Raw genomic sequence first — 20,639 nt, forward strand, 5'->3', positions numbered from 1 at the left:
GGGCTCAGCGACTTACAACCGTGGAAAGCAAAGAGGGGACAGAGAGCATTCATTCAGTTAGCATTTGGTATGCACCTTCGCTCCTTGCACTAGGCCCTGGGGATGTGGCGGGGAACTAAACAAATGAGGCCTAGGGGTAAACAGTAAACACGTGAAGATAATTTCAGATCCTGATTAGGGCTGTGACAAGTAAACATGGGGGATATGACAAAGATTAGGTGGAGGAAGGACATCAGATAAGGAGGCCAGGGATGACCTCTCTGAAGAGCCGAAGACCTAGGGGACGATAAGCAGCCAGCCAGGCAAAGCTATGGAGCAGAGTGTTCCAGAGAGAGGGAACAGCCAGTGCAAAGGCCCTGAGGCTGGACACCCTTGTCCTGACAGACCAGCCAGGCAATTCTCAGGATCCTGACTTTCTGCAGCATGCAGAGTAAAGGAGGTAAAGTTAGGTGTGTGCAAGGGACAGAGTGAGAACTCCTCACTTCAACCCCACATCTACCCTGAATATTTGGTGAATATATTTGCAAAATTGAGACTATGCATTCCTTTTTTTTTTTTTTAAGATTTTATTTATTTGACGGAGAGAAAGACAGCCAGCGAGAGTGGGAACACAAGCAGGGGGAGTGGGAGAGGAAGAAGCAAACTCCCAGCGGAGGAGCCTGATGCGGGGCTCAATCCCAGGGATCTGGGATCACACCCTGAGCTGAAGGCAGACACTTAACGACTAAGCCACCCAGGTGCCCCGAGTCTATGCATTCCTTTAAAAATATTCTGGAAAAGACAAAACTACGGAGATCGTGAAGAGATCAGCAGTTGCCAGGGTTGAGGAGGAGAGGGAAAGAGGAATAGGCAGAGCACAGGAGACTTATAGGGCAGTGAAACAAGTCTGCGTGCTACTGCAATGATGGACACATGTCATTATGCATGTGTCCAAACCCATGGAATGCACCCACCCAGAATGAACCCTAATGTAAACTATGGAATTCAGCTAATAGTAATGTATCCATATAGGTTCATCCATTTTAACAAATGTACCACACCAATGCCAGATGTTAATTATAGGGGAAACTGAGGCAGAGTGGGTAAAGGGGGCAGATGGAAGCTTTCTGTTCTATAGGCAAGCAAACTACGTCACCCCAAAACGTGTCTCTTTGGCATGTGAATGTTTAGACTGATTAATGTTAAGAAACAGAAGACTCAGGAAACCTTTGACCTTCCCCTTAACTGCCAGAAAGAATTTATTTATTTATTTATTTAAAAGATTTTTGTTTATTTGAGACTGAGAGAGAGAGAGAGAGAGAGAGAGCGCAAGCTGTAGGGAGAGGGAAGGAGAATCTGAAGTGGAGTTCATGCTGAGCCTGACATGGGTTTCGATCTCATGACCATGAGATCAGGACCTGAGTCAAAACCCCAGAGATGGCCACTTAACCGAGCCACCCAGGTGCCCCCTGCCTGAAAGAATTTAGACAGAGGACCTGCTGCAGGAAATGAGCTGTCCCCACAGATAACCACTATAACGAGAACAAGGTGCAGTAGACAGGGAGGAAGCTGGCAAAGCCTCTTGGTTAAAATTCCTCTTTGTGTCCCTCTGTTTCTGAGGGGTCCTGCAAACACTTGCTTACCAAACATTAACCCTTTTTCATCTCCCTGTGAATTGTCTTCCTTCCCTTTGAAGTCCCAGACCCCTATCCCTTCTCCTCAGCTCTGGATGGCCTCAAATGCCTGTCTGACTGCTATTCTTATGGGGCCTCCTTCACATATGTAATTAAATTTCATTTTCTCCTGTTACTCTGTCTCATGTCCATTTAATTCTTAGACCAGCCAAAAGAAGCTTGAAGGAAAGTGTAAAATTTTTTCCTCCCCAACAGCTGGTGTAGGAGTCAGGATAAACATATAAGTAGCTGGACACACTACTGGCCCAGGGGTCGCCCCAGCTGAGAGATTCCAGGACTTCTGACAAAAGCTGGCCGGAGGTGAGAATCCTGACTACACCGGTCTCCTGGATCTCTGCCTTCAGGGTGTGATGGAAGCTGAAGTTGTGAGAGTCCTTTTCTTTGTCTAAATTTAGGTTAGCAGAAGAAAATATCTGTGGAACTAGTTTGTAGGGCAAATTGACTTTGGTCAAAATTCATCAGGAGTACTCGTGGTTTTTATCAATCCCTTTCTTCCCAGGGATGGTCACTATTTTCCTTTGTCCCTGTTAGTTGTGTCATTCTTCATAGGAAGAAAGACCAAGGGTAGAGCACAGGCATAAGCCCTGTAAGCCTGGTGTTCACCTGGCCTCACAGGCTAGAGAGTTCACGGTTCCAACCCTGCTGGCGTCTGGTTAGAAAAGCTTTGCCATGAGTTAATGTGCACATCAGGCAGAGGCTGTTGCTAAGACACCTTGGAAGCCAAGTCTGCAGAACTGGCGGGCACGGGTCAAGCACTTAAGTGCTGTTAAGAGTGCTTCCCACCAGGGCACCTGGGTGGCTCAGTTGGTTGGGCAACTGCCTTCGGCTCAGGTCAGGATCCTGAAGTCCCCAGATTGAGTCCCACATCAGGCTCCCTGCTCAGCAGGGAATCTGCTTTTCCCTCTGACCCTCCGTCTCTCATGCTGTCTGTCTCTCTTTCTCTCTCATTCCCTCTCTCCCAAATAAATAAATAAAATATTAAAAAAAAATTTTTTTTTTAAAGATTGCTTCCCACCTAACTCAAAGACTCCCATGTTAGGATAAGCTGACACGGAATAGGTTACATTGATACCAAGTCACTTGCCAACCTGAAGAAAATTTCTGAGCAAACAAGGTACTCTGCAAAACGACACCACATGGTCCCCAATGCAGGCACACACCCTCTTCCCTATTAGTTTGGCTCAGAGACCCAAGGCTTAATCTAAAGTTCATCTGTTCCTTTTTATCAATCCTTAAACCTGCCCTATTTATCTCAAAAGTCTTGTTAATTATTGGCTTCAGGAAATCAAAGTCCTTGCAGAAACTTGCATTCTGTATGTCACTTGAAGATATAAATCTTACCATGTCTTTGAATTGTGAACACCCCAAGAGGTATCTAAACAGCGCTCACACCCACCTAAGATGAAAGGAAAAACATTTTTTAAAAGAGGCCTTTTATAAAGACAAACTGTGAGAAGGCTTCTCTTGCTCAGACCCTAGACGACAACCTCCTTAAGATTTCCTTTCAGAGACAACACAAATCTTAAAAGTCTTCCCCACAAATAGTGAAAGACTTCAGCCGTCTGAGTGAGTAAACTTGGTTTATTCCAACTGTTAGGTACAAACTAGTGATTTTTCTATTGTTCTACGGAAGCTGCAAGATCTCCGCTCATATGCAGAGGTCTCCATAGCGACATTATGCATCTGTTATCTTTCCATCTCCAGACGGTATTGCCAAAATTAACTCGTATAATAAGTGCTCTATTTAACTGCCTACAAATTAAGCACTTATAAAGCATTTCTAAATCCCAGAAATAGAATAGAAACTAACCTAACTGGTTCTCAAGTTCATGTAACCTAGGATAATTTTTGGTAAATAAAACCTGCTTTAAGTTTGCTGGTTTCATGACTACAGACGTGCCTTGGAGCTATCAACACTGAATACAACGCAGACATACACAATGTTGTATTTTACCTGGGTTTGCTGATCAAGTAATTGTATGCTGTGTCCGTTGCAAAATTTGTCAGCAAATGATAATGATGGTGGTTGCTTTTGTCTAAAGTGTCATGAAGTTTTCATGGGTAATCTAAACATGATTGTTTAGACCAGATGATTTACACAGATGTAAGTGGGATAAGAGTTTTTAGGTGAACTTTTTAGCAAAAGTTATGCTTTATGGGCTGTGTACTTAAAAATGGTTTCCAGGGTGGGGCGCCTGGATGGCTGAGTCTTGAGCATCTGCCTTCGGCTCAGGGCGTGATCCCAGGGTCCTGGGATGGAGCCCCACATCGGGCTCCCTGCTCTTCTGGGAGCCTGCTTCTTCCTCTCCCACTCCCCCTGCTTGTGTTCCCTCTCTCGCTGGCTGTCTCTATCCCTCTGTCAAATAAATAAAATATTTTTTAAAAAATGGTTTCCAGGGTGCCTGGGTGGCTCGGTGGGTTAAGTGTCTAACTCTTGATTTCGGCTCCGGTCACGAGCTCAGGTTTGAGATTGAGCCTGGTCTGTGGAGCTCCAGGCTGGGCGAGGAGCCTGCTTAAGATTCTCTCCGCACTCCCCCACCCCCACCAATGGCTTCCAAAATCTTTTGGTAACCTCAAGTTTTAAAGTTTTGCTAGGTTGAATTCAATGATGAGTTAAGTTAAATTTATTAATATCTAGATCACTTCCAAGTAAGATTTAAAAAATGGAACATTAAGGGGGTGCCTGGCTGGCTCAGTCGGTGGAACATGCAACCCTTGATCTTGGGGTTGTGGGTTCGAGCCTCATGTTGGGTGTAGAGATTACTTAACAGTAAACTTTTTTAAAAAATGAGACATTCATTACTGACCCTCTGCCTATAAAAACCTTCCACTTTATACAGCTCCTCAGAGCTCTCTTCTTTTTGCTAGACGGGATGCTACTTGGTTCATGAATCCTGCCAGTTAGACCTTCAAAATTTACTCAGCTGAATTCTAGTTTTTTTTTTTTAAACACAATTATAGAAAAACTAAATATATCTGGGTTTCTGGGTAAAAACGTCTGTGTCATGTTGAAAGACTATACTCTGAAGAAGCGTGTGTTTCTAGAAATTATGAAATGTGTTCGTGAATTTGCCAATCTAAAGAATGCTGGCGTAAGAATTCACAAATGCTTACCACTTCATTTTCACTAGAAATTAAAGTTTCTAAGAGTTAAGAAATCTGTTTATGTGATTGAAGCTACTATATATAATAAGGGAAACGTCTCTGTACACAAGGAAAGTAGGACATGTTTTGAGTAAGAAAAGGTATGAAGTGAAGGAGATGTTTTTGCAAAGGGAAAAGAAATGAAATTCGGGGCACCTGGCTGGCTAGAGCGTGTGACTCTTGATCTCGGGGTTGTGGGTTCGAGTCCCACGTTGGGGTGTAGAAATTACTAAAAAATAAAATCTTTAAAAAAAAAAAGCAAATTTGGTCTAACGTAGAACTGTTTATGAGAAAGAGGAAATGACCAAATCTGGATGTAAAAAAAGGAAGTTGTAGAAGGTTTATGGAAAAGAAATCTTTGGGGAAAAAAATTTATGTACGGTCAGAATGGCTAAGTTGGAATAAATGTGATTAAGTAAATGGTTTTCATATCAAAATTAAGTGGGTACATAAGTAAAATTTGGGTTTTCTCTGTGTTAAAAGGACAAAGTTTTCTTGGGCTGGAGGTCTGCTCTTGATAATAAGGGATTAGGAAGGCATTTTTCTTTGCCCTTAATCTGCCTAGAAAATAAAAAGTGTATTTTATCAAAATAAGGTCCTGTACAACATGTTGTCTTAAACAGGTGTTTGATGACTTAAAAAAAACCAGAATCTTCCCAATGATGAAAGAGCCAAGATTCTCCTTTTGACAGCCATTTAACTGTTTGCCTGCAAAGTCTTTGTCATCCTGGCGAAGGGGATAATTAAATACTGTTTCACAGGGACCTAGGAGCCTATTTGGCAAGTGGTTTTAAACTGTCTTGATATTTTGGACAAACTTCCCCAAAATCAAGTCCTAAATGAAGTTTTTTTTTTTTTTTAAAGATTTTATTCATTCATTTGACAGAGATAGAGACAGCCAGCGAGAGAGGGAACACAAGCAGTGGGAGTGAAAGAGGAAGAAGCAGGCTCATAGTGGAGGAGCCTGATGTGGGGCTCGATCCCATAACGCCGGGATCACGGCCCTGAGCCGAAGGCAGACGCTTAACCGCTGTGCCACCCAGGCGCCCCCTAAATGAAGTTTTTTGACCTGAAAATAATTTTGGATTTTTCAGAGTGTCCCTGAAAACATGCAAAAGATTCATTCCCTCTCCTTGTAAAGGAGAGATAGTAATTAGGCTTACTTGATATGTTAAATCACATGGGAAACAATGTCAAGTGAAGGTAAACCTTCTTAGATTATGTTGTGAGGGTACATATTATTAATATAAGTGTTCTGGAAATTGTATAAAATTCCTAAGAATTCTGATATGTTTGCTATAATGCTATCAGTCATATTTCTAGCTGTTATCTCCAAGTGTTGTATGTCACAGAAATAATGCAAGTTCCTTGTCAATTGCATTGTAATGAGCTCTAATCAGCTTCAACCATGCTGTCTTAAGCCTTTCGTCATTTACGGGTAGTAATTCTTTCACTCAGATGCTTTTACAGAAGTATTCCTGCAAAAATGCTCCATCTTCAAGGACATTTGTGAGAAGGACTCTAGAATTTGGATTTCTGATAACTTTAAGATCATAAAACCAAACTCAGTAAACATTCCCAGAATGAACAGGAAAACTGGATTCCAAGCACAACAAGAATTAATTACATGGGACTGAATGAACTCAGGAAGAGGATTATAATTTTTATGACTTTTTGTTTGAAATATTGCTGGCTCTCTAATCTCTCGTTTTCTGGATACAAGGAGATCTTTCCTCTTAAGCTAAGTAGGACTTAGAGCAATGTGAGTGATTGATTACACTTTTGTATGCAGAACTGAAACATTTATCCTCCTCTCCCTACTTGATCTTTCCAGAATTTGGGAACTCTTGATGAGTATTCTCATTTTTTCATGGCCATATATTTATTTGCGTAAATTCGGTAAGAATCTGTTTCCCTTGAAACAAGACAGCACCAGAAACACTGGCTCCAAGGCTTTGACTGGAATGCCATATTTGAGAGAGACGTGCATGGATTTGGATGTGACCAGACAGCTTCAAGGAACTACAGGCTGACTTTATGGAGCCAATCAAGCCCCTTGAAAATATCAGTCTGGTACTTTGCTTACAGAGTTCCCAGCAGACGTGGGGCATGAATAAAGAATGTTACTTCCTGGCAGGTGCAGGAATCTCGGGATGTTTTGGAGACCTCAACAATGGAGGAATTAACCCAAATCTATAGGTACTGTAGGTAAAGTATGATGGCAAGTATTTGGCTTGGCTTCTGGCCCCAAGAGGCTTTTAGAAATTCAATCTGAGTTTCCTTATGGAAAGTTCCAGCAAAGCAGATTTAAAAGATCCTACATGATCAATTGCTATTCTTGCCACACTTATGCAAATAACCAAGCCGTGTTTATTGAAATGACTTCTCTTGCAAACGAATTAGTGTTAATTTAGCGACTGGTAGAAATGAGGGTGATTGTAGAGAGAAAAAAATGTTAATATTAGATTCTAATACTGTTTATTGTGGATATTAGCTTCTAATACTGTGGATGTTAGATCCTAATACTGTTTATTGTAAACTAGACTAGATTCTGAATTCTTTCTAGTGTCTTTCAGTGTCTTCCAGGTGAAAACTTTCCAAACTAACGTTTTCACTTTTTCTCCTACCCTTCTGAGTTGGAATCTTTGAGAACTAAGAACTTGAAGCCCTTTTTCCAGAAGCCCTACAAACTGAGTATGAACGACTTGATGGGAATTGAGGGAAATCACCACGCCCGCCCATGTATGCATCGTCTTTGTGCCATTTGCCGTGTGGCCCCCTCAGAAAGATCAGCAGATAGAGTCCAACTGCGGACCAGGACAGTCTGTCGGACTGCCCCCTGCCTGCCTTCACTCCATCCAAAGATCCTTCGAGCTAGACATCTAAACATCTCAACTGGCTGCCTTCAGAGCTCAGAAACTATATTTCTACCTTGTGCCAATCATTAACCACAGTTTTTCTTTTGTTTCCATAGGAATGCCTCTCGTTTCACATCTGATGACTTGCACCCCAGGCCTCAAAACGGCGAATGGGAGTGGGAACAGACCCAAGGTCAGCCCTGAGACTGGTTCAGTGAGATACAATTATCTACCAACTCAACCGTTGGACAGTGAAATTTCTTGGAGAAGTTTCAAAGATTGGGACCAACTGTAGGGGAACCATCTTTGCTGCCCCAAACTGTGTCTCTTGGGCATGTGGATTAGTTTAGGCTCATGATTTTTAAGAAACAGAAGCCTCAGGAAGAAACTCGGACCTTCCCCTTAACTGCCTGAAAGAGTTTAGACAGCAGACTGGCTGCAGGAAGTGAGCTGTCCCCACAGATAACTCCAACATAATATGAACTGGGTGCGGTGGACAGGGAGGAAGCTGGCCAAGGCTGTTGGTTAAAGACAAAGTTTCATCCATCCATCTATCCATCTATCTATCTATCTTTGAGAGAGAGAGAGAGAGAGAGAGAGCATGGGGAGGGGCAGCAGGAGAGAGAGAATCCCAAGCAGGCTCCACACCCAGCGTGGACCCAATGTGGGGCTTGATCTCACAATCCTGAGATCATGACCTGAACCGAAATCAAGAGTCAGAGGCTTAGCCGACTGAGCCATCCAGGCGCCCCCGAAGTCTGCTGGTTAAAACTCCTCCGTGTCCCACTGCTTCTGAGTGGCCCGGCAAACATTTACTTGCCACACATTTACTCTTCATCTTCCTGTGAATGGCCTTCCTACCCTGGAAGTCCCAGAGCCCGACCCCCTTCTCCTCAGCTCTGGAGGCCATCTAAGCCTCAAGTGCCTGCCTGCCCGTGGGCCTCCTCATCTTATGGGGCCCCTGCACATCTGTAATTACATTTGATTTTCTTCTATGAATCTGTCTCATGTCAATTTAAACCAGCCAGGAGAACCACGAAGGGGAGAGACAAAGAAGATGATTTTTGTTACTTAATAAAGAAGGGCGAACCTACTGAAAAGAATTCATGCCACCAAGATGGAGGTGGAGTGAACTGGGGTGGCTCCCCTCTCACCAGCCCCTGCTCCAGGAGAGCCAGCTGAACACTTTTCTGGATCCTTCCAGACCTGTACACACACACACACACGCATGCATGCTCACACGTGCCCAGATGAAGCTGGTTATCTTTAGAGAGGATAGATAAATGTCTAATCAGATCTTCTGCCCGAAAGAAGACAGAAACAGACGGTTCTCCAAAGAAGACATCCCGATGGTCAACAGACACATGAAAGGTTTTCCACATCACTCAGCATCAGGGAAAAATCCAGATCACAACTGGACTGAGATATCACCTCCCCCGTCGGAACAGCCGGTATCATATCCGACGAGAGATAACAAGCATGGGCGAGCATGTGGAGGACAGGGAACCCTTGTGCCCCGCTGGTGGGAATGCAAACTGGTGCAGCCACTGTGGAAACAGCATGCAGGGCTCTTGGCAAATCAAAACCAGAGTCACCACAGAATCCAGCAATCCCACTCCCGGGTACTTATCTGGGGAAAATGGAAACACTAATTTGGAGAGATACCTGTGCCCTCACGTTTCTGTGGCATTGTTTACAGGGGCCACGACGTGGGAGCGATGTAAGTGCCCATCAGTACGTGCATAAAGAGGACATGCTGTATGCATATACAACAGAATACGATTCAGCCATAAACAAAAGAATGAAACTTGCCATGTGTGACAACACGGATGGACCCTGAGGGCATGAAACTAGGTAAAATAAGTCAGAAAAATACAAATGCCATGTGATCCCACTTACAGGTGAAATGTGGGAAAAAAAACAAAAAAACAAGCTCATAGATACAATAGACTGGTGGCTGGGGAAATAGGTGAAGGGGGTCAAAGGGTACAGACTCCCAGGTACAAAATGAAATGAGACCTATGTCCACACAAAGACTATACGTGAATGTACAAAGCAGCTTTATTTGTAAGAGACTGTTTGTGTCCCCCACCCCAACTCATGCATTGGAACCTAAGCCCCAGTGCGATGGCATTAGAAGGTGGGGCCTTTGGCGCATGACTAGGTCATAAGGGTGGAGCCCCCACGAATGGCATCAGTGCCTTTATAAGAAGAGGCCCCCCAGAGAGCTCCCTTGCTGTTTCCGCTGTGTGAGGACACAGTGAGAAGACAGCCTTCCTTCCACTTATGTGTGTTCTCTGCCCCCAAGACATGGGCAGCCCCTCTGTCCCTTAAGTGTGGGCTGGGCAGAGTGACTCCCTTCCAACAAATATTGTGTAAGATGGGGAAAGGAGAAGAATAACACCATAGTGGAGAAACCTGCTGCAGACCTCTCAGCCAGGCAGTCAGGGCCAATGCCAACAACAGTGACACGTCATCTTGAGAGCACGTGTCTCTGATCAGTGGACAGACACATAGCCCCCAGTCTCATTAGAAAAACACCAGAGAAATCCTCTTCGAGGAACGCTCTGCAGAATCCCTGACCAGGACTCCTCAAACCCGCGAAGGTCATCAAGGACAAGGAAAAGTCTGAGAAATGATCACAGCCCAGAGGAGCCCAAGATGGTGCGGGATCCCCAAGGGACAATTGGGACAGAAAAAGGACATGAAGGAAAAACTAAGCGAATCTGCACACTGAAGGACAGACTTTAGTTAATAATGCATCAAAATTTGTTCACTAATCGTGACAAATGCATCATCCCAATAGAAGATGTTAATAAGCAAAACTGGACGTGATCCCCTGAATTGGATCGGGGAACGAAAATGGGTATCAGTGGGATAACTGGTCAAATCCCAGTAAGAGCCTGGAGTGGGTTCATAAAGTGTTGCTTTCATAGTTGTGACCAACGTGCCAGGTGATATGTCACATCGCTATCAATCAACGCCAACAGTGAGGGAAACTGGGTGAGGTTTATGGGAAAAGTAACTGACTTTCCAAACTTCCCCCAAAAGAAAAAGCATATTCAAGAAAAAACAATACTAGGGGCGCCTGGGTGGCACAGCGGTTAAGCGTCTGCCTTCGGCTCAGGGCGTGATCCCGGCGTTATGGGATCGAGCCCCACATCAGGCTCCTCTGCTATGAGCCTGCTTCTTCCTCTCCCACTCCCCCTGCTTGTGTTCCCTCTCTCGCTGGCTGTCTCTATCTCTGTCAAATAAATAAATAACATCTTTAAAAAAAGAAAAGAAAAAACAATACTAAGCTCACAGCTAAATGGGATCACGGCTCATAGCAATTGCTCAACTCACATGGTAATGGGCATCCTTTCCCATTATTACTATTTTTTTCTGATCATGGAAATAACTCATTCAACATTCAGCAATGCCTTGGCCCTGAGGTTTAAAAATTCTGAATCATACAAAAATGAATAAAATAGAAAGAGAAGCCTAACCGTAATTCCACTCCCTGCTGCTAAATCAATGTATTAAATTCCGGACTTTCCCCTAAGCCTGAGCAATCACTTATTTTTACATTTTTTATGGACAAAAGACAACGCCCTACATTTCAGTAACATGGGCCCTGCAGATACGCTGTCTTTCTGCGTCGAGGTCACCCCTCCACAGTGCTCTTCTGGATGGCTGGGGGCTGCTCTGCAGGATGGGTGGAGCCGCTCAGGGATCATTTCCTTAAGACGGACTTGAAGTCGTCACCCATTTTCTCCCCGCCATCCAGACCTTTATGAGCACGTGTGAGAATTTCTGCAGGACAGATCCCCAGCCATAGAACTGTGTGTGCCATGGCATTGTACTGCCAAATTGCCCTGATTGTCCTCAGAATTGCCTGGCTTGGGGCGCTTGGGTGGCTCAGTCGGTTAAGTGTCTGCCTTCGGCTCATGATCTCGGGGTCCTGGGATTGAGCCCCATATCAGGCTCCTTGCTCAGCGGGGAGTCTGCTTCTCCTTCTCCCTCTGCTGCTCCCCCCTACTTGTGCTGTCTCTCTATCTCAAATAAATACATAAAATCTTAAAAAAAAAAAAAAGGAATCGCCTGGCCCCACAATACTCAAAGGCAGCTGGGTTGCAAGACCTCCCCACACCTCCCTTCGCCTCTTTGGTGACATCTGCCTTTGATCAAGGCAGCTTTGGGTGGCCATTGTGACATCACAGGTGTGGGGGTGGGACGGGACAGCACCTCAAGGGACAGTACTGGACATCCCTCTGGATTCAGTGTGTGGGTGAGATGGCAGGAGTCTTGGCGATCGGCACTGTGTTTCTCGGCCTGGGGCCATACGCAGCAGCACAGGGGCGCGGGCAGGGAGAGGGTGCGTGGCCTTTCAAAAATCCTACTGCAGCAGCACGAGTTCATGTTTGGAAAATGGCAATAAAAGAGTGTTATCGTAAAAGCATCCATGTATCATTCATTTCCTCATGCAACAAATAGTAGGGTTTCTTTTATGTACCGGGTCCTGTTCGTAGGAGGATTGGCCACGGGGAACAGAGGGTCAGCTCCTGAGCTCACGGAACTTACGTTCCCTGTGGAGACAAATAACACCGTCAGTATCTGTTAGCGGCCAAGCGCTACTTTCTTCAGGAGAACAACCACACCGGCGGACCACTCCCACCTGTCAAGTCTCGGCTCACGGGTCCCCTCCTCAGAGGGGCCCTTCTCAGATGCCCTAGTTCATGAGTTTCCTGCCAGCCCCTCTGCCCGCCACGTCTGTGTGCATTTGTAATCAACTCCAGAGTCTTTGGTTCGTTGACTTGGTCACTCGCACCCTGTCTGTCCCCAACCAGAATGTAAGCTGCTTGGGGGAAGAATTCCCATCTCTCTTGCCCCTGTGTATGCCCGCTGCCTCGAATCGTGCCTGGCACACAGTAGGTGGTCATTAAAAACCCCAGTGAATGAGTCATCTAGCCTATGTGTCTCAAATTTCTCATCTGTAAAACAGAGTCAATACCAACCCATCATCTCCCAGGGCTCCTCCGGGACCATGTAAGTTGGCTTTAAAAAGTAGTAAGAGCTAAAAAATTGGATCTGCACACAAACCAACAAATGAAAAGTTACTGCGGACTCCCTATGTGCCAGGTGCGTAACTCTGTGGACTTTAGCTTCAAGTCATGGGTTTCCTACCTTGGTGTGGGTTGGGAAGTAGGGTTCTGGAAGCTTCTGGCTGCATCCCCTCTGGGGCAAAAAGCACTAACTGTCCACTGGCCCCTTTCTAACTCTGGAGAGCCCGCTTTATCCCGAGGGGCAGGGAGCTCTCAAAGTGGAGTGGATGATCAGAAGGGACGTTGCTGGGTGCGGTGTCTGGGAAAGCTCTTTACAGGATAATGACTCCTTTTGCACCCCCCCCCTTCCTCCATCCTGCTTGGACAGTGAATATGGCTGAATTTCCTGCAGGGCTGAGGCTAGCCCTTAGTGTGCCTTTGTTAGAATTAGAAAAAGACTTCCACTGTGAGCAGTCAATTAGAAAACAACTCCTGTGGGCAGAAGCCTGCCTGTGGTGCTCGGCCTGGCTTGGCAAGCAGAGGACAGGCTGGGTTTCAGTTCCCATTGAATCCCTTGGCTGGGAGCTTTGAGCAGTACACGCACTACACAACTGTCCGTGTGGCCCTGATTTTGGACTAGGGGGCAAACTTGAGAATGGCAAGCACTTGCTGAAGCTTAGCGTGGAGCCCCTATACCAGCCTTGGAAGACCTTCCTCCTTACTTCTTTTCCTTTTCTTTTTTTTTTTTTTTAGTAGTTTTAATAATTTATTTTGAAATTACTTCAGAGTTACAGAAAAGTTGCAAAAACCATACAAAGAACTCGCCTTCACCCAGACTGGTCTAGTGTTAACATTCTATTCCATTTACTCCACTACCACCCTCCCCTTCTACCCCCCCTCCCCCTCTTTCCCTATGCAGACACACACTCATCGCTGTTGTTCTTTCTGAATCGCTTGACATTAGCTGGCAAAATGACGCTCATCGTGCCTAAATACTTGGACGTGTGTATCCCCAACACAAGGACACGAGCTGCCAAACACCTCTGACTTCTTCAGTAAAATATAAAACTCCCATCCAGAAGTCAGTTACGTTCGGTTTTGGGTTATAACTAACCAGCTCTAACTGCTACTGTCTTTATCCCTAACATTCACCCGGGGCGCAGGAACGGTCACACAAAGCTCCCAGTGGGCTGGCCCCGTCTTGCCCTAGCTTGCCCGTGCTGTCTGCCCCGACCACAGGGCCCCCCTTCCACTCCGCACATGTGCCAAGCACCTCTCAGCCTCGGGACTTTTTTTTTTTCCAACCGAGGTGAAATTCACATCACAAAATGCACCATTTTAAATGGAACAATCCAGGGACATTGAGTAAGTTCACATTTTGTGCAACCATCACCTCCATCTAAAACATTTTCACCACACCAAATGGAAGCCCGGTGCCCACTAGGCGGTCACTCCTCACATCCGCATGCCCAACCAGCCACCCGTGGACAGGTGTGTCTATGGATTTCTGTCTTTGGGACACTTCGTATAAATGGGACGCACGCTGTGTGCTGCCTCAGAACCTTGCAACAGCTGTTCCTTCTCCCTACATGCTTTTCCCTCCTCCAGCCCTGACTTGTCCCTTACGCAGCTTTCCTAGCGCCTCCCTGAGGTCAAGGCCTCCCCAACCTCTTATACCCTCTGAAATCCCCCCAAGTGACCCTTAGCATTTTTCACAATTTCAATTATTCTGTGTGGCTGCTGTATTCACATTTCCCATAGTTTGGTGATAAAGTTGATGAGGCAAGAACACGTTGGCCTTATTTGTCCCTGGCTGACAGTGCCCAGCCCAGAATCTGACACATAGTAGGTGCTCGACAAGTTTTTGTGAATTGCGTAACTGAGCGAGTCAGTGAGTCAGTGCCCTTTACAGAGAGGTCTTGTCTCCTCTGGGCTGGTGACCGGGGGGGGGGGTCCCCACCCTGTGCTGCCCGGCTCCACCCTGCTCCCACCGGGGGCCTCCCACATGCCCATATATGGACACGATCAGGACAGCTCTGGCCAGGGGTCTGTGAGGTCCAGGCCTCTGTGACCTCACAATGCCAGGGGGGGCCCCCCGTGTCTATAAGAGGCCCAGGAGTCAGCCCCCGGGCTCACAGCCCACGCAGTTCCACCTGCTCACAGGTTGGCTGGCTCAACCCAGGTGGTCCCCCTGCTCTGAGCACCCAGGCCGGTTCCATCTAGCGCCATGGCCAGATACAGATGCTGTCGGAGCCAGAGCCGGAGCAGGTGCCGCCGCCGGAGACGCAGATGCCGCAGACGAAGGAGGCGATGTTGTCGGAGGCGGAGAAGGAGAGGTGAAGGGGCCTGCTCCCTGGGCTTGGGGAGCTGGGGGGGAGGGTCCCCGCTGTGCTGAAACCCCGCCCCCGCCTGTCCCCGCCCCCAGTGTGCTGCCGCCGTTACACCATGGTGAGGTGCAGGAGAAGATGAATGCGCAGAAAAGCCCAGTCCACCGCACTCCTGCCTGCAACGCCACCAGCCGCCAAGACCCTCCTGCCTCCTCGTGAACATGCCACCAGTTCAATGACACGAACAGGAGCCTGCTAACCAACAATGCCGCCTGTCAATAAACGATGAAAACTCATTCTTCTCGCCTCTTTGCCTGGAGGGGGCTCAGGGTGGGGGAGGGCTTGGGGAAGAGGGAACACATGGATCTTTTTCCAGATGCTTCACTCCACTCTGGTCACTGAATCTGCCCCCCACCCCTAAACCACCCCTGTGTGAGCCCTACCCAGGGGCCGGGAGCTGGGTCCTCTCCCCGGCTGCGCTCCGTGCCTTTCTGGGGGCAGCTAGAAATGGGCCCCAGAAATGGGCTCAGTGCTGGCTTCTCCCCTCCCCGAGAACCAAGGAAACTTTTACCAGCTCAAGCTCCAGGTTTTAGCTATATCCCACTTGTCCCCGGTTTCTTTCTGCTTCCAGCGCTGTCCCATAGTGCATGCCCCACCCGGGGGGCAGTGGTGCGAAGCTAAAAATACCTCCCTGGTTGAGGAAACCAGGGGACTCGTCCATCTCATCTGCCCACTCCCCCCACGGGATGCATGGAGGGTTTAAAATCCCAGGGAGCCGTGGAGATGGTTCACGAGACTCTTGGGACACTTTGAGCCAAGCAGACCTCAAAAGAGCCTGTCGGTTACAATCACGTGGTGGCAGAGCACAGCCCAGGGCAACTCCTCAGTGACCAGGCGCTCAGTAATCCGGCGCTCAGGGACCCAGGACCCTAAAGTGACAGGCCTGATTAGCACTTCAGGAACGTCCCTGGCCATGACTTCCCATAGCATCATGGGTTCCTCACATCTGGGCCTCGCACTGACCTTGCAAGACAGGTAGAGATGACCCTGTCTTTTCAGGTAAGGACACAGAAGGGGACTGAACCCTCCTGCATGACCCCAACCACGAGATGACTTCCTGTTCCTGGTCAGATGATGACAAGATGGCCGGACACAGATCCTCTCCACTCCCCCACCCCCTGTACCAGGGCAGGCTTTCTCACACAGATTAAGCTCTAGCCATGGGGCTTCTGAATCCGCAGCGTCTGGGGTGATCCCTGGGCCTTCCTCTTAACAGGTGCCATCCCCAAGGGCACTAATAACCGCATATGAATACTGGGGTGGAATTAACAAATTACCACAAACTTCATTGCTTAAAACACAAATTTATTCTTAGTTTTACAGCTCAGGATTCCGAAATGATTTAAAATCAAGGTGTGGGCAGGGCTGTGTTTCTGGAGGCTCTGAGAGAGTATAATTGGTTTCCTTATCTTTCCCAGATCCTTGAGGCCACCTGTATTCTCGGGCTCGTGGCCCCCGTGTGACCACACTGGGCCCACCCATTGCACATGAGGTAGCTGCCGAGGGGGAGACACCTCCTCATTCGGTTGCTCCAATTCTGACTTCAGATTTCAGTGGGGTCATCAAAGGACAGTGAGGCCCAGGCAACGGGTAGATGGCACATTTGGAGGGGAGCATCCCCTGGGCACAGAAGGACGCCTAGCTTTGCCCCTTATGTACAGAGTGACCTTGAGCAAGTCATGCTACCCCTGTATGCCTGTTTTCTGGAAAAGAGTTGCAAAAGGAGTGGATGTACGGGAAGTGGATGAACCAATGCCCGGCCTACAGGGACCTGCTGACAGCCCGTATAAAACCCCAGATCACGGCACAGCCCCAAGGTGGGGAGGACGCGTCAGGAATGATTTGGACAAGAAAAAGTTGGCAATGTCCTTGCGGCGACACATTTTCTAGGCAAGGCAAGGGGTGGCTTGCCCTTCCAGACCCTGCTGGCCAGGCCAGGGTGGGGACAATGGTGGGGTGGGGCCCCTGAGTCATAGTGGGGGGGCCCTTTATATACAAGTCCCCAAAGAGCCGCCAGCAGACCAGACCAACATTAACAGCAAGAGCAGGTGGGCAGGCCTCAGCCCTCCTCCCCCACCCCCACGGCCAGCTGCAGCCGAACCCGAAGCCACCTGCCGCGCCAGCACGATGGTCCGCTGCCGCGCGAGGAGTCCCAGCGAGTGTCCACCGCAGGGGCAGGGGCGGCAGCAAGAGGGCCGGGAGCAGGAGCAGGAGCAGACGGTTAACCAGGAGGACGTCCCGGTGGAAGGAAGGACCCACAGGGGCCGCTATCACTACCGGCACAGGCACTGTTCCCGCAGGCGGCGGTACAGGGTCCACAGGCGGCGGCGGCGCTCCTGCCGGAGGCGGCGCCGGAGACGCACCTGTAGACACCGGAGGCACCACAGAGGTCTGGCCGGTTCCCCCGGCCTGGGTGCGCCTTGACCCCGGGACCCCCCTCCCCCACCCAAGCCCCAGCCCCACGGCCCTGTAACCCGAGCTCTCTCCCCCAAAAGGCTCCAGAAGGGTCAGGAGGAGGATACACAGAAGACGGCACTAAACCTTCCTGGGATGGAAATTAAGGAAAAGTCACCTGCCACGGAACCACCTCGCGAGGCCACAGCCATCCCCCAGCATCGGATGTCCGAGCCCCGAGTTTGCAAGGAGCCCACAACGTCTTGAGTAACACGAGCAAAAGTCACCTGCCAAATAAAGCTTGAGATGATAAACCTGGCTAAACTTGGCTGTCAGGGATTCCTTTACGCAAACGGCACATACGAGAGTACTCAAATAAACGACGAAATCCCCTCCCACGCTGGCAGGTCACCCTGTGACGCCGTGGGTGTCCCCCATCACCGAGAGCCAGGAGAGCCAGAGCTTCCTGCTTAACGAATATTCAAGGGTGCCGGGGAGCTGGGGAAAGTGGGACTTGTACTGAGAAGGGCAGCAGGTCTGGCATGCTCCAGCAAGAACAAGGCCAGCATGGAGGGAACCAAAGCCCCTTGCGGGACTGAGGCCTTGCGCACCGTCTGAGGCCCTGCATTGCACCGTCTGAGGCCCTGCATTACCACGCACTTCTGCTCACTCCGGAGGCTCCAGGACAGAACCTGTCCCTGCCTCTGGAGTGAAGCCCCTCCTAGTTTCCTTAGTGTTCTAATCTCTGCTTCTGTGAGCGCACTGCCCTCCTGTGTGAGATACCTTTGCCTCTCTTATAGGGACACCTCTCTTATAAGGGACTAGGCAGGCTAGTCTCCCCACCTCAAGAGCCCTGGAGGGTCCTTATTGAGCTGACCACAGCCACCGAGGATTTGGGGCAGAAAATTCGCAGGAATCCATTTGCCATCCTAACTGCTCAGAAAGGACTCCACCCTCCCATGCTGAAATTGTGTGGCACGGGTGTGTGTAAAGAGACCTGTGATCCCCAAACAGGAAAGAATTAGTAGGGTTTTCTTCAGTTTTCTAGGAACATCGCTTACACATAGGGCACCTCTCCCACCAGCCCCCTCCCCGGCCCCGGCCCTCGGGCAGGAAACCAGACATTTCCAGCCCCTCCCCTCCCTCATGCCAACTCCCCCAGAAGTAGCCACTATTCTGACCCTTCTTCACATACTGTCAACAGCTCTTTCGGGCTGGGTATTTCTGGAATGTGGGGAGGAGTCTGTGTGCTCTCCTGCTTTTGGAAATTCTATCCCCATCTGTCATCCCAGCTAAAAGGGGGCCTTTTGCCAGCACAAATGAGGCCTGGTGGAGGAGGTAACATGACAAGGCAAGGCGGCCGGCCTGGAATTCTCTGTCCTGGCCTGCAGGTGGTGGGAGCGCAGGGAGGCTGCTGGTGCCTGGGGTTTGAGTCAGGGGTTGGCCAGGACTCAGGTATCCAAGGGTGGGGGGGGGGCTCCAGGGCCCCTTTGTGATGTCAGCGCCCTGCCTGCTGTCCTCACAGCTCCTCCACACCCTCCCCGCCCCCAGTGGCCTTCTCGCCCAGTCTGGAGAGGCAGCCAGAGCAGACAATGGGTTCCCGTTGTGCCAAGCTCGGCACAGGCCACAGCCGGGGCCACGAATCCTCCATGAAGAAGCTTGTGGCCTGCGTGAGTCAGGATAACTTCTCCTTGTCGTCCGAGGGTGAGGAAGAGGAGGAGGGAGAGGAGGAGGGAGAGGAGGAGGAGGAGGAGGAGGAGGAGGAGGAGGAGCTCCCGGTGCAGGGCAAGCTGCTGTTGATGGAGTCTGAGCAGCAGGAGGAGGGCGCTGAAGAAGATCCCGTGGCCCAGCAGAGCCCGGAGCCCAAGCAGACACACTCCTGATCCACGACGGTGGCCCAGGAAGAGGGGCCTGCCAGCGTTCCAGCGAGAAGAACTTTCAGAAAAGAGTCAATAAAAAGTCTTCAAGGACTTCTATTGTCCTGTGGTGTCGCGAGTTCGTGTGTGTGTTCAGGGAGGCTGAAGGGCAGGTGTCTGTGACCCTGATCCTGGGGTCCAGGCAGAAGTTCTCATGAGGCCCACCTCTCATGACTTCTCGCTGCCCGCCCCTGCTTCGGGGGGCTGGGAAGTGTGGTAGCCCGGCTGGGAGTCAGCCAGTTCTCTCTGTGGGCGGCAGGGGAAGGGGGAAGAGTCCTCTCTGAGTCTGGGCAGATGCCGGCAGGAAGCACCCCGTGGGCCAGTGAGCAGGAGCTCAGCAGACCCGGGCTCCGATTTCTTTCTGCTAGCTGTGTGACCTTGAGCAAGTCACTATCTGTCTCTGAGCCTCAGCCTGCCCCTCCCTGTCGAAGGGTGAGATTGACTGCTACCCCGCAGGTTAGTCGTTTGGGAGAAGTAACCGCAAGGGTGGGTGGGATGAGGCCTGGCACACAGGAAGTGCTGCTGGGGGTCACAGTGGCTGCACCTGCCACTCTGGTTTGGGGTCAGAGCATAGGGAGGGGTCTTGAGTCCTCTGCTACTATCCTCACACTCAAGGTGACCACCTGTGCCGCCGCCCCCCGCAAGCCAGAGGCTCACTTCTGCCTTTATCAAGGGGTCCAGCTGCCACTGCCCTCATCACAGCAACGGGCAGCAGGAACCCAGAGACGCTGCCAGGTCCAGACGCAGAATCGGGCCCTGCATCGGCTTACTCTGGCCTTCGAGAAGCATCAGAATGCATCTGTGGCTATCCTGCCCTGGCTCCCTTGACCCTCCTCTTCCCAAAAGGAAGGACAAATGTGTTCTCCTCCCCAAGCACCAGCCATCTGGGCCCGAGAAGGATCCTGATCAGGGCTGCTGGGGAGGGGGATGGGGGGGCAGTATTTCCAGGGGAGCCTCAGTTTCTTTGGGAGCTATATATGAGGGTAAGGGGGGGGCCCTGAGTTACTCGAGGGGGAGGCCACCACTGAGGCCTGCGGCAGGCTTAGGGCAGATGTCGTCTAAAGGAAGAGGCCCTGCTGTGGCTTGCTGGGCCAGTTTGGTCCACCTGCCCGGTCATTTGCCAACATCTGTCGAGCCCCTGCTGTAAGCCAAGCACGATGGGCCCTGAGATTAATAAACACAGTCTCTGTCCCACTATGCACTTGAGGGTGGGGTTGTGGGGAGTCAGCCGTAGAGGGGTGGT

The 20,639-nt window shown here is 49.5% G+C and overlaps 2 protein-coding genes and 1 long non-coding RNA gene across 3 annotated transcripts; all 3 read left to right on the top strand.

Moving 5' to 3' along the window:
* The first annotated feature begins 14,871 nt into the window (after positions 1-14,871).
* On the top strand, positions 14,872-15,322 carry LOC109490139. The gene is made up of 2 exons (XR_002143383.2): positions 14,872-15,035; positions 15,125-15,322. It is a non-coding gene; the product is annotated as an uncharacterized LOC109490139 (long non-coding RNA).
* A 1,761-nt stretch (positions 15,323-17,083) lies between these two features.
* Positions 17,084-17,787, top strand: PRM2 (protamine 2). Its single transcript, XM_034669738.1, has 2 exons — positions 17,084-17,475; positions 17,582-17,787. The coding sequence occupies exons 1-2, from the start codon at positions 17,214-17,216 to the stop codon at positions 17,623-17,625; spliced, it is 306 nt and encodes a 101-aa protein (XP_034525629.1). The 5' UTR covers positions 17,084-17,213; the 3' UTR covers positions 17,626-17,787.
* Positions 17,788-18,424: 637 nt separating this feature from the next.
* On the top strand, positions 18,425-19,450 carry PRM3 (protamine 3). The gene is made up of 2 exons (XM_019803162.2): positions 18,425-18,461; positions 19,032-19,450. Exons 1-2 carry the CDS (start codon positions 18,440-18,442, stop codon positions 19,361-19,363), a joined length of 354 nt encoding a protein of 117 aa, XP_019658721.2. The 5' UTR covers positions 18,425-18,439; the 3' UTR covers positions 19,364-19,450.
* Positions 19,451-20,639: the final 1,189 nt, after the last annotated feature.

The sequence above is a fragment of the Ailuropoda melanoleuca genome, chromosome 10 (genome assembly GCF_002007445.2).
Source record: "Ailuropoda melanoleuca isolate Jingjing chromosome 10, ASM200744v2, whole genome shotgun sequence".
NCBI classification, from domain to species: Eukaryota; Metazoa; Chordata; class Mammalia; order Carnivora; family Ursidae; genus Ailuropoda; species Ailuropoda melanoleuca.